Raw genomic sequence first — 14,078 nt, 5'->3', positions numbered from 1 at the left:
AAAAGAGATTCCATCCCCCCTCCCTCAGTGTCTTTCAATAGCTAGCAAGTTGTGAGAACTGGGAGTGGGAGGGGGTAAGTGGTTTAAGGCTACTAATGGAAGAGGTCCTCCACAATTAAAGGTTGTAAGGTAGGACAAATACAACCACATGGCCAAGTTACAGTATGGGTGTCTGTCTAGCTCCATTCTTCTACAGCTCCCACCCCATAGTACCTGATCGCCAACCCTTTAACTGGATTAGGAGACCCAGGTATGGCCCAGGTGACTCTGCAAATGAGAGCCCCCATCCTGCAAAGACTTGCACACATGCTTTACTTTAAGCATGTGAGAAATCCCATGGGCATCGATGGACAATGTCTGAGCTGAAAAATTAAGCATGTGCCCAAATCTGCACAGAATGGGGGCCAGATGAGGGGTGACTGACGCCACCAGGTTCTCTGACGCAGTCCCGTACACACAGGGCTGGGGAGTTGGTCTTGTAAAGAAATCTGCACCCCCCTCTCTCCACGCTGCACCCCAAAGCACCACAAGGGTGGGGGAGGCGTTCCAGATTTTTATCAGATGCATTTGAAACATTTTAGGCCCACAGAGAGGGCCCTCTTTAGGCACCCGCATGAACCATATGCATTTCCACCTCCTGCCGGGGGACACGGTGGAATGTGTCAGCTGGATGCGTTGGGTTATTAATATTTCAGAGCCCCGAGATGGGAGATACACCTACGTTCCTTTTTATTTTTGAATTACACGTCTTCTTGGGTCCAATTATAGATTAACGACATTTTATCTGGCATCTGTTTCTCCCCCATCTTCCTCCCCATCCTGAGAAAGGGAGAAAGAAAGAGAAACTAGCATGTTATAATCGGCTGCATTTTTAGATGGGGTTATCTGTGCATTCAACCAGTGAAACATGGATAGGGTGATTGCACAGAGTGTAGGGAGAAAATGAGGCCTTTTTCCTACCAGGGAAATAGCATTGGGCTCTGGGGAAGGGGAACTCCACTGCGGCAAGGAGGGTTAAAATAAAGGGATAGTGGGGAATCCAGGAGCAGGAAGTCTTCTGGCTCCATTAGGGATGCAAATAACCCAGGGAATGGGAGAAGGTTAGGGTCGACATTTCTAAGCATCCAGCTGGCTCGCTGTCAAGAAAGACATTTATGACCATGGCAGTAAAAGGTACCCAATGCCCAGCTGCAAACCAGTTTCCATTTTGCCTCTGATGACAGGAGGATACTCAAAGTGCTGTGCTAGCTGCAGTCACAGCCTGACAGATTTTGTGCCGTGTTAGTACAGCAGTACCAGCAGAGAGCTTAAAGACGGGATGGGCCATGGTGACTCAATTTCCCCAGTCGCTCCAAGATCTGGTGCCTTTCCCAGACTGGTCTGTATATCCTAGGGATGTGGCTTTACCAACAAAGTTAAAGAACAGCTCAAACCTTCACCCTAGGCTTGGCTGCTCCAAAGGTGCCTCCTTTCTGGACTGCTCAGCCCACACCCTACGTTCCCTCTCTCTCCAAAAGCACCTCCCACCTCTTTTATCCAGAAGAGCCAATGAACCATCTGCCTCAGTGAGTCTGCAGAACCCACTTAACCCTTTCCCAGTTTCAGGGAAGCACTGCCAGCCTGTTACCCATGCCTAGAGGGGCCACTGGGCCAAGGTTTGTGGCACATTGGCAGGGGAGCCAGGGGAGAGGAGGGATGCTTGTACAGCTGTTGCCCATGCAGTAGTTAAGCAGAGGCCTTCAGTCTCTGAGCCTTTTGCCAGCAAAGGCTTGAGAAAAAAGGATTTTTGTAAAGATGTTAAACCAATAGCTCAGATTATTTTACTTCTCGGGTAGGGTCTTGGGTTGTTCCTTTCCAAAGCCTCAGAACTTGTGAGCTTAACTATGCACTGACGAGACAAAAGAGACCATGAGGGGGAGAATTGATCCCTCACTCCTCCCGCACACTAACACGTCACCACCTTGAAAAGGGGCTTTCCCTGGCCATCCTGCCTGGAGCTCTCAGCACCATGTGCCCAGCGCACCTCCTCCCCCACCTCCTCTCACTTGTCTGCAAACCAGCCACTCAGCTCTTTGTTCGACTTTCCCACCCCGGTATCAATGCCCAGTGCACCTAGGGGACAATTGCATTATGGCCACTGAATTAGCCATCGGTACTTTTTCCCCTACAAGCTGACTAAGATCCCACCTCTGGTCCCCTCCATCCCATCAGGCTAAATGGCCTAGCTGGGGTTTGCCAGCAGAGCAATCACAGGTTTAGAAGATCTGCCCGCGGCATTTCTAGACGGGTTCATGCCACCTCGTCTCAGGAATGGGTGTCAGAGAAAAGGAGCCACACAGTGTTGCGTCTTTCCAGGAAGGAGAGCAGACAAAGCCACTCTGCTCCCTCTTAGGCAGGCAGAGAAATGGCGGGGGGGGGGGAGGGGAAGAGGGTGTGGAGCCCCGCCGGCTCAGGCTGCAAGAGGGAAGGGAAGGAGCGTGTGTGAGTGAACCAGCGATTTAGCTCAGGGGAGAAAGAAAAATGAGTCAGGCTGAGAAACAGATCACTGGGTCAGGGAGGCGCTTCTCCACAAGGCAGCCGGAGGAAGCAGAAGAGGCTCCAGTGATTTGCTTACAAGTGCATCCCAAGTGCAGAAAAATCAAGCATTAAGAAGCGATCCTGTACTTACCATCCTGCGGCGGTGGCGGTGGTGGGGGGAAATAGTTACCGGGCTTGTCTGCAAAGAAACAAACACATGGGAGATCAGAGACTCCACTGGCGCTGGCACAACCCTCCCGCCTCTCTGCAAAGCCCTATCCATGGTTAGAGCATGGTATTAAAAACTTCTCTAGGGTCCTTCACCCAAGGATCTCAAAGCTTAAGCCTCACATCCGCCCCTTGGGATGTAGGCCCAGAGAGGCTAAGCAACCGCCCCCAGGTGACAGAGCAAGCCAGTTGTAATCAGGAGGAGAATCCAGGAGTTCTGGCTTTGCTGCTGAACTGCAGATCCCAAAACATTTTCACGAGACTCATTTGGCTTCAGACCTGATGATTCAGAGTTTCCTACTGAACCGAACCTCTGTGCCAGGCGACACTGAAGAACCAGGAGCAGGCATTGCGAACTGGGGCTGTATGGCAACCCTGGCTCTGGCAAAGCCTTTCCACCATTCGGGGAGGTTATTTCTTGCTGCCTTGGGCAATTACGTGTCATTTCGTCAAGGCCACCCAGCTCAGCTGTGATGCAAATCAAACTATTTATTACCTATCGCCCAAGAGCCTCCCAAGACGCCAATTCATCAACGCATTCAAGTTGATCAGCAACATGATTTTGAGAGCCACAGCCATGCATGCAAGAAGGAGGCGTGGCAGGGTGGTGGCGGGGAAAACAGTAAGACAAATGGATAGCCTGGGCTGTGGGGAGATGCAAGATGCAGACCATGTGACTGAAAAGGATCTAGGGCCTGAAGGATCCTACAGAATTACGAACCGAGCCGTGGGGAGAGAAGCCTAATAAGTTACAAGCCCTCCCTCTGAAAATAAATCAGAACCTGATGGACAGAGGGGGCTTCTCCAAAATGCATTTTGCTAGCTCAGGGGCCTGCTCCCTTCGTCCCTGCCTATCATATTTTCCCATAGAAAACATCTTCGCCTCCAGCTCCCGAATTAGGGTGGAGCAATCTAGTTACCCGCATCTTTTGCAAGTGACTTGCCCAAGGTCAGAAAGCGAGACTAAGGCAGAGGTAAAAACCGACCCCGGGGGCTCCCAAGGGCCAATCCAGTGCCGTAGCTACCAGACTGTCCTTCGAGAAACACCGTCTGGACCCTGCCCCGTACAACCCTGTTTTTTAGCTTCTGTTCACAGAGCCCTAACAGCACTCAGGTGGGAGGTGCTAGCATTTCTGGATGCCCGGGATTTGATTTCCCGGCCTCCCCATCTCCCACGTGCTCTCTCACAGCAATCATTTGAGATCCAGAGAAGTTTCCTGGCCAAGAGTACGGCAGATGAACATTTGCTCTGAAGGCTTCAGAAGAAAGCTGCAGCCTGATGGATTTCTCCTCCCCGCGCTGTGTAACCAAGCCTGGTACCGAGGAGATGCTGGCACGGGGGTTAGACACCTGTGCTGAGACACACTCTGAGTGGACTTGGCAGAATAACGGAGTGGCCTGTACTTGCCACTAGCCCAGACTCTGGTGTCAGTCACCACCCTCAGCCGCTCGCTCCCCAGAGCCAGCAGGACCAGCGACCAGGGGAGGCCTCCGCCTCCTTGCACTCACATCAACTCTTGCTGACCTCTGGAGGAGGGACAGGGAAGAGAACAGGGATCCTGGAGCCTCTGGCCATCAGGCACACCCCACTCCAACAAGACGCACGGAACAGCAGAGGGAGGGTGACGGGGAGCAGGGGATTAAGTGTCTTGCCCAACGCCAGCCAGTGGCAGAAGCAGTCGTGTGGTATGGAGCTCACAGAAGCTCCTGGCTCCCAGCCCTGTGTTCAGACCACACTTCCCTTCACACACAGCCCTGGCAGAACTGTGATCGCTGTAGCTGCCTCCCTCCTCCCTTCTAACAGCTGCCCTGACAGTTTCTCCTGTGCCTGGACCGTAGGGCCCCAGGCAGGAGGAAATGCAGCCCCTGCCCGGGAAGGGGAGCCTGCAGCACTGGCAAGGAAGCAAGGGCCAAACAAACCACACTCCGGTTTCCTCCTCCAACAGCTGGGCTCGGGCAGCAGCTCTTGGGAGACAGAGCGAAGGAGGGGATGGGACTGAAAAGGAGCAAGGATCCCAGCTCTCAGTCACACCCATCTCCGCTCCAGTGCTGGGCAGCGCTGGATAGAGAACGGGCCATGGGAGGGGTTCAAAGAGCGGCGGGACAGACCCCAACAACAAGCCGGGAAAGGAGGGAGACCGGGCAGGGAGTCACTGGCTTAACTCGGAAACACCGCCTGGCCTTTAGGAAGAGATGGGAACACCCAGGAGAGAAGGGGGAATCCCAGCCTGTGGCACACAGTGGCTATTGGCATCTAGGTTCGGACTGGGAGGGACAATCAGGAGTCCTGATTTAAAGCCCCCGCCCCTCAACCCTCACAGTTCCCCTCCCACCATAGACCCTCAATGCCCAGGGACACCTACAGTTATTGAGGAAAAGCACCACAGCAAACGCCAGGGTGGAGGTGGCCAGGAGGATGAGGCAGATGTTGCAGGGGATCATGAAATAGCGCACCACCAGGGAGACCTTGTGCTGGTACAACCGGTCCCGCTCCAAGGGGCCGGGCGCCATGGGGTACTGGCAGGCCGTCATGCCGCTGCTGTCACGGGCCCAGCCGTCCGCTGGTACATCCAAGGCAAAGGACCCAGCAGGGGTGCAGGAGACCCCCCCTTCCTCTTCCGGAGCTGCAGGGAGCTACATTTCCCCAGGGATTCCCATCCTCCAGCTGGCATGTATGGACGGGGTGGGCTCGGCTCACTTGCAGGAGGAAGAGTTTACAGCCACACACTACATCTCTACGGCCTAGGCAGCGCCGCAGGTGTTAGGACCCAGGGCCTAACCTGGAGCCCGATCGGCCAGTCAGGTAAAACTCCGGAAAGCCTCGCCCAGTCTCAGCTTCACAAATCCCCTTGGAGCCAGAGACTGCAGGTGGGGACCTGAGGATCAACATTAACAAACAAAGCAAACTACTCCCAGGGATGCAGAGGATCAAAGACCTCCCAGCTTCCGAGCCCCAACCTGCCAAGGGCTAGCGCTGGAGGAAGAAATTCGGACGGGCAGCGACGTCTCACTGGGTCACCCACCCAGCTGCGGGAGCTCTGATTCCAGAGACAGGGGCCTGCCCCCAGAAGTGAGAGAACTTGTCATGGACACACAAGCAGGACACCTCCATACAGAAGAAAGGTCCCTATTTCGGGGCTGCTCCAGATGGGTGTGGCTGCCCCGTTAGCACCCAAGTTCAGGTGCTGGATGGGTCTCGCTGCTGGGATGCTGAGTTTCTCTGGTCCATGTGTCTGACTGTAAACACTAGATGGACCCAGGAGTGCCAGTCTCTGCCCCCGCCCGCTGAGACCCGCTGGCCAAATACAGGGGGCTTAACTAGCAGTTTGCCCACGTTCCAGACCAGGGCAGATCTCCTGCCACGCTTCCCTCTTCAAAGTGGTGGCAAAGTCCATCCCCACTCGGCTCCGGCATCCTAGACAGCTGCTGGCGAGCAGCTCTCCTCCTCCATCCCTGCAGCCGCCAGGTCCTTCGCACCCTTCCGCCCCTCCCCAGAGCTGGGACTTCGGGAGGGGGCCCGGGCTTCACTTCCCCTCCTTCCCGCACCACCTGCTCTCAGAGCCTGCCCGCAGAGAGCACGGCGACCTGACACAACCACGCCGGCTGGGATGGGCCAGCTCCCCGCCTCACGCCGCTCGGACATGCCCGTCCTGCCAGGAGAGATTCCGATTCCTCGCTGAGCCAGGCATCAAGGGATGCACATCCGAATGCTAACTGAGCCACCCGGGGTGGCAGCAGCAGCTTGGGTCGGTGGGTGGGAAGGAGCGGAGCTTAGAGACCTCGTTCCAGAGCCTCAGGCTCTCGCTCGCACAGCGGAAGGTTTGTGCAGCCCAAAACAAAAAGCAACTGTGTTGTTACCTTCCTCGCGCCCAACTTGCTTTATCCGCGGCCAGCGCCTAGCTGGGTTGGTGGGTGGGGCGGGGGGAGAAGGCCAGGAGCATGTTATTGTTCGTTGCCCCTCTCCGTCCCGGGCTTTGCACTGACTTCACGCACCCCCGTTCCGATTCCTCCGGGCGAGCTCGCGGGGGCAGCGGGGTGTCCCTGGGAGAGCTCCGGCGAACGCCCAGTGTCCCTTCACAACACCGTCAAACCGCCCCCGAACAGCAGAGCGGTGCGGGGAAGCGAGGAGGGAGCCGGGGAAGGAAAGCAGCCCCGGCTCCAGGACCAGCAGCCAGCCAGCGCCGCGAGAGGCCAACTCAAACAAAGGCGAGGAGGCTTGGGGGAATTCTCTGCCCTGGCTCCTCGGGGGAGTTCTTTGCAGGCAAGAGCACAAAGGGAAACAGGGAGGGGGTCCTTTGCACCTCAGCTCGGCTGTTCTGCCCCCACCCCACGGCTCCAGAGCCACAGCCACCTGTGTGCAGCTCCGCGGAGGTGTGGGGCTGAGCCGGCATCGACCGGGAGCTGCTGGGATATTCCGCTCACTTCTGTCTCTCCTCCCGAGAGCATGAAAAGCAGGAAAAAAAACCCTCAGCTTTCCATTCGAGCACTAAATATGTGGAGAGGGGCGGAGACTGCACTGTCAAAACTCATTATGCCTCCCCCTGAGCAGCATGCTCCTGCCCCCTGCGCCCCCTCCAATCCCACCGGAGGGGTGCGGGGAACGGGAAGCCTCCCCCGCTGTGTGGGGAGGGGAGGGGGGGCCCCGCTCCCCCCTTGTGACCTGAGACCCCAGAGGAGGAAAGCTTTCAAGACACAAGAGCACCCGCAGAACAGACCGGCTGGCCCTGCGAGGGTTCACGCGGGGCGAATAAAAGCCCCAGTCCCTTTGGGCCCCACCGTGGGAGATTTCTGGCAAAGAGAGGGTTAAGGACAACGCTTTAGGCCCTAGGCTCAGCTCCCCACTAGACTCGCGCTGAGGAATTCAGAGCCCCATCCCAAGCCCAGCAAAAGCAAATGGGACTCCCCCACGGCGGCCAGGGGGCTTGGGATCAGGCCTGCTAAGCTGCGGGGTTGGTAAAGACGGAGGGTCAAGTGGGTAAGCGGCTTCCCCAGCAAGGGGTGCACAGGTTCCATAGGGCCCTGATTGGAGATGAGAACCAGAGCAAGCACCCAGGGGCCCGGCAAGGAATTTCCACCTGGCATGGGGGGCTGGGGGGGGTGGGGAAGTGGCAGAGGAGAGAGTGACGCTTCCGCAGACTGGCGTCCTGAGCCAGCGAGCAGCTGTGCCTCCGGGGATCGTCATGCACCTCCTTGTCGCCACCACCCCTTGGCAGGACGCCAACGGAGCACGGTCATGGCCTGAGCGCCAGCACCAAGCATAATCCTGCCACATTAGACACCGGAAAGCTGCCCGGGGACGAGCCGGGCTTTGGGCCAGAGGGGAGTCGGGACCAAGAGCACGACACCATCGGTGAAGTGCTGGGACGGGAGCAGAAGGGAAAGAAGCGAGTCCCCCCAGCCCCGGAGCAAGATGGCCCCAGCACTGGCTGAGGCCCACGAAAGGGGCCCGTGTCCTAAAAACAACGCTGGCCAGATGCAGTGGGGGCGATGAAGTCAATGAACCGGCTCCCATTGACTTCACCCTCCCTTGGCAACAGGGCGCCCGTCAAGTCGAGCGCCAGCCCCTGGCGGAGGGCAGCAGCGGCACGGCCCTGCTATTACGCACAGTCTCTCCAAGTAGGTTACTGCCACCCTCGATACCATGGATCCGGAGCGCCGGGACCTGCCGCAGTGCTAATTCCAGCCCACAAAGCTTCTCATCAGGCTGAAACAGATCCTTGGGGGGTGGGAGGGAGTCACCCCACACAGGGAAGGCTCCCCGGGGCTCTGACCCTTTGCAATGCAGCTGGGGAGGCAGGAGTCAGCCGTGAACACAGGCACCTGGAGTCAGGTGGCAGCGCGCAGTCCTCGTGCCACGGCTCAGCTGACGCTCTGCTGACACAGGAGATGTTCCGTGCTTCAGGCTCCACGCAGGGAGGGAGGGAGAGATACCGAGATCCCCCCTGCCACGCCAGCAATTGCCATCTGCTTATCCTGGGTCCCATGCTGATTGCGCTGGTGGGGGGGGGAGGGGGGTGCTTATTGCAGATACAAAGCTGGGGGAACCAGGGAGGAAGAGCTGGCTGGTGTCAGACTGGGAGGCCTCTGGCAAAGGCAGCTTCTGAAATACGTTCCGGCGTCTCCAGCTTGAGTCGCTTTCCATCAGGCAGCTGTCACAGCCAGGGAAATCAGATAGCTTCTCCTCTGCAGCTGCCAGCCCGTGCTGTGGCCTGCTCCATGCCCCATGAGGGAGCAACGCTGCCCCAGCTGAGCCTTCCACGACCCCCCGCCGGAGCTCCACTCGGGAAGCCATCCCGAAGGCAGGGCTATTTTTAGTGGAGCAGCCTTGGCAGAGACCGGGAACGAGGGGGTGCCTGAGCCCCACGCTTCCTCTGCGGAGACGCCTGGCTGGTTAGTCACCAGAACGTCAGCCTCCCACCAGCCTGAAAGGGAGGCGGGGTGTCCCCCTCCAACTCCAGCCTGCCTCTCCGGGGCTGACCCCCTGGTCACCTGGGCGGTTTATCCGGGGTGAGGGCCACACCTGTCATGCACAAGAACGAGCAGATTCCAACCCCCCTCCTCTTCAGTGCCCAGCCAGCAGCCAGAAGAGCCTAAGCAGCTCCCTGCACGTGGCACACACCACGGCCTGGAGGTCAGGGAGGAGGCAGGTGGAGAAAGTTAAGCTACAGCTGTGGGCAGCTCAGGGAACTGCTTTAAACCCACAGACCAACCCTAGTCGGCTCAGCGGCCTGCAGGACTCAGCTGTGCTGGGGATAGGAGACCGAGGTCTCCCCACTTCTCCCCTGGTCACTGCTCCTCCTGTGTGCTCAGGGCCAGGCCTCAGCCCTAGCCCCCTTGATGCTGCGACATGGAAGAGCCAAGGCACTCACTGGACGGCCACGCTAGCCCCTCCATCCCGGCTCCGAACGGAAAGGGCAAACCCCCAGCAAGAGGAGAATGGGATTAGCTGTGTCCCTCGGCCTGGCCTGCAAACGCAGGGATCGATCCTGCCGCCGCAGCGCATGCTGGGCACCAATCCCAGCGGCACGCACCCAGCAGCCAGCAGGGCCATGGGAAGGCTCCAAGGACCCAGCAGAGCTCGCAGCAGGAAGCCCCCTTGGAACGAGGTCGAGGACACTGAGTGAGATGGGAAATGAGCGGGCTGGGAACCAGTCCCCCTCCACATGGAGAGCAGCAGCCAAGAGCCTGCTCCCAAAGGAGGCAGGGGTTACGGGGGGGCACCTGGGCCCCAACCACTGGGCTGAGACCCACCCCCCCAACTCACTCCAGAGAGCACAAGGGGAGCCTTTGCCACCTGCTCTGCCTTGCCACGCATACACACATGCCTTTGCTGGCCTGAGGGAAGGGCTAGAGTCCAGTGCCCTGCCCCTCCCATTCCCTCCCCCCCCTGACTCCCACCAGAAGTGCTTCAGAAGCATTAAGGCATTTCTAGTGCTTTAATTCTCTGCCCAGCTCAGGTCCGAGACCCTTGACTCTAGACACCCCGCCGAGGGGGTTCTTGGGGACCCAGATTGAAACCCAAGCACTTTCCAAAGCAGGAGAATAAGATGGTAGTTAAACACACCAGGCTCCTGGGTCCTACCCCTAGCCCTGCTCCAGGCTCCCGCTGGAACTTCAGGCAAATCCAGCCTCTGCAAAGCGGGGAGGGAACGGGCCTTCCACACTGCCCAGGGGCATTGATGGCTGGGAGGGAGCATTAATACTGAAAGGCCTGTGAAAACTCAGGGAGGAAGGGGCACAGGAGTGCAGTGTATTGTTCTGGGATGCAAGCAGCACTCACTGCCACCTGCCACAAGACCACTGCTAGGCTGTCTCCCTGGCTGTCAGCACAGCTTGGATTTCAGGGGCCAAATCCAAAGGCTTGGCTGCAATTACAAACAGTGCAAGCAGCAAGCAAGGCCATTTGCATAGCCCTCTTTGCATGTTTCCATGTGCACATCAGCACACCATTCCTCCCTTTCTTCCAGGATTTCCAAGGCCTCCGTCCCCACAAGCCTTTCGGGGGCCACTTTTGGGGGCAGAACCACACCAGGCCGGAACCACCTTAGCTCCCTGGAAGCGCAGGTTCCAACCCCAGCACCGAGAGCTCAGCTCTTCCTCCTTTCAGAGGGGATGAATTAATGCAGTTGACCCCAGGCAGGTCTTGCAGAGGAGACCTTACAAACCAAACCCCAGCCTGCTCTACGGAGTGGTTACACATCCCATTGGGTATATGTCTGAGTTTCCCTCTATGTACCGGCCAAAGTCTCATCCTCAGTTCCCAATCGCTCTGCGCTGCTCACCCATCCATCCCCTTTGCTGCTGCCCTCCACCCCAGAGGCGGCTGCATTTCCGCGCAGTTACATGGATATAGCCATTCACAAATTACGGGATCCTTTCCTGTCAACTATGAGCACTCCAGGAAAAGTGTGCTCCTTGCCCAGCGCCCTCTTCTGGTCTTCCCTAGAACCTGCACATTAGACTCCTCCCGCTCCAACACCGAGCGTAGGGGGGGACGGAGCAGAAAAGATGAGCAGAAATTAAAGAGACAAACACACTCATCAACAGGTAATATAGCTCAGTCATATTCTGAGCCTTTCGCTGGTCTTGCTGCAGAAAAATAGTCAGGGAGATCCTGCCAGTCGGCCCAGATACTGCACGTTCTTTCCAATCTCTGAACTGCCATTTGCAGCTAAGGGACGGGGTTGGGAGCTGAGTGCCCCCACGTTCCCCCATCAAGAATTGGCTTCCTCCAACCTGGGGGAGGGAGAATGCTGAAAACTTTGATATCCTCCACACACACACTCCTAACTTCACATGGGAGGGTCCATTTCAACCCCCTCTAGAGCAGCTGCAGGAAGGATCTGAGACGGCCACAGCTAGGACTTGAATAGAGACTGCAAGTGGATGAGTCATTACATAAAGTAAAACTATTTCCCCATGTTATTTCTCCCCCTACCCCACCCCCTACTGTTCCTCACAGGTTCTTGTTAACTGCTGGAAATGGCCCACCTTGATTATCACCACAAAAAGTTTTCCTCCTTTCCCCCCCCTTCCTGCTGGTAATAGCTCATCTTAAGTGATCCCTCTCCTTACAGTGTGTATGATAAAACCCATTGTTTCATGTTCTCGGTGTGTATATAAATCTCCCCACTGTATTTTCCACCGAATGCATCCGATGAAGTGAGCGGTAGCTCACGAAAGCTTACGCTCAAATAAATTTGTTAGTCTCTAAGGTGCCACAAGTACTCCTTTTCTTTTTTGTGAATACAGACTAACACGGCTGCTACTCTGAAAACAGCTAGAACAGTTTGCAATGGACCAGTGCATCCCCCCTAGGAGAGGAGGCTTGCTAGGATTTATGGGGACTCTAAGCCCCTCCCACCCCAGACTTCGGGAGCGGGGGCGAGAACCCCCATCACTTCACTGGGAGGTCACAGTGTAAGAGTGTCCCCATAGACTGCTCCTGCTGTACTCCCAGCCAGCATCAGTGTCTTGGAAGTAGGCTGCAGGGCTTCCTGGCAGCGGTAGGTCAGTTAACACCACTGGTATCTAGCGGCCGGCGGGGAATGAGCCCACCAGAGGCCCCGGTGCAGCTGGGATGGGGACAGCAGCACGGCATTAAGCTGAGGGCTATTTAGAAGTGAGGAATCAAGAGGGCACACTTGGGACCAGATAGGAGACAATGCAGCAGCCACTCACTCTGGCCTTGGCCTCTTCCCTCCCGACCTCACCCCTCCAGCAAGAAAGGACCCCAACCGTTCCCTTGTCAGGGGAGGGCCAGCCACCCAAATGGGACCATTGTACACTCAGAGGGGCGAGGAGAGGTGTGGACTGCTCTGCCCCAGCCCTCCCCACACATGGAAGAGGCTCTGGGAGGAAAGGGAAGAGCTGAAGGGGTATTTCAGCCTGAGAACACCCCCAATTTCAATGGGCAGAACTCAGTGAGAAGGGGCCAGGATGAAAGGTCCCAAAAGGGCAACCCAAGGGGGAGTAGGAAATCCCCCCACACCCCCGCCATTCTTAAACTGCCACACGGATGTTCCCCTCGGCTGCATCGTTCCAGGCCAATCTTACACGACGCCTGTCCCCATGTTATCCAGCCACCTGCCTCACGCACCCTTCCCTCCTCAACCCCAATCCCCACAGCGACCCTCACTGTGATATCTAACCCCCTGCCTCACATGCCCCCCACAGCGCCTGTCACCATGGTATCCAGTTACCTGTCTCACTCACACCCCCCAACCTCCACAGCGCCCATCACCATGGTACCCAGCCACCTGCCTCATGTGATTTCCTTCAATTCCCCCCCCCCCCCGCCACAAGGTTGCATCTTTCACCTGTGCCTCATACCAAGTGACCTTCCCCTCCCTGGTTCCAGCCCCCCCACCTCAGAGCAAAGGCTCGGAGAGTTCCCCTGCTTCGCACATAGCCAGAGAGCTCCCACCCGCTGCTCCGGCTGCCCCAGGGGAACTCAAACCCCACTGAAGTGGGGTGACGGCAGGACCAATTTAATGCCATCAGGCACAGCTGCCACTGGTTCATTATGCTTCCCTCCCCTCCCCCAGCTTTCTAAACTGGAGTGTTTAATTCATTAAGGCCTCTGTGTGGTCACCGGCCCTTTTAAAGCCCAGTGCTGCTAATGGGTTTATTTCTAAGCACTCCCAGCAAGGATTTAACAGCTGCTGCCACTGGAGCAGAAACGGGTCTTATTCTCCTGCTTCTGTAACTCAGGGCTGTGCAGGGGCCACGAACTTCTCCTGGTTCTGCGATGGCCACAGCTGCGTCCCAGTGCCTACAGGAGATGCGCCGTGGCCAGCCACCAAGCTCGGCTGGGGGCAGGGCCTCGGATGAGTCGTGCCCTCTTGGAGAAGGATTCTGTACGGAACGTGCCCTCTACAACCCACACCGGCCTGTGGGGTGGGGAAGAGGTTGGGTGGGGAGGTATTTGCCACCTATTTCTGTCTCCAAGCTCTCTGATCTGATGGCCATCAGCCCCAAGGCAGGACGACTGAAGGAAGGGGCAGATAATTAAGCACTAAAGTTCTCACTGGCCTGATCAAGGGGGCGTGGGGCTGTCGAGGGCTGGGGGACAGGGACGGCATGTGTGGGGAGCCCCCTCAATGTGCATACGGAGGGGAAGAGCAATGGTCAGAGTAAAGTGGCCTTTCACAGCTGAGGATGGTATGACTGGCCCATAGACACATCACATGGGCTCCTCTGCACTGGGCCGGATTCCCATGGGAGAGGGATCCTCCAGGGGTGCTCAGATCCAGGGACAATGGGCGCCATTCAAGACCCAAACTGAGTAAGACAGGACCCCCCCCATCCAGGCACGCAGCTCTGTGTTCACC

At 57.3% G+C, this 14,078-nt stretch overlaps 1 protein-coding gene across 1 annotated transcript in view; it reads right to left on the bottom strand.

The window, feature by feature from the left end:
• The window catches only part of AGRN (agrin), a 221,870-nt gene that overhangs the window by 102,598 nt on the left and 105,194 nt on the right, over positions 1-14,078 (bottom strand). Inside the window, 1 exon segment of the mRNA XM_043499853.1 lies at positions 2,669-2,716. Within this exon segment, the coding sequence (XP_043355788.1) occupies positions 2,669-2,716 (48 nt within the window).

Source organism: Dermochelys coriacea, chromosome 18 (genome assembly GCF_009764565.3).
Source record: "Dermochelys coriacea isolate rDerCor1 chromosome 18, rDerCor1.pri.v4, whole genome shotgun sequence".
NCBI lineage: Eukaryota > Metazoa > Chordata > Testudines > Dermochelyidae > Dermochelys > Dermochelys coriacea.
The sequence above is the reverse complement of the archived record's forward strand: the minus strand, read 5'-3'. Positions and strand labels throughout refer to the sequence as shown.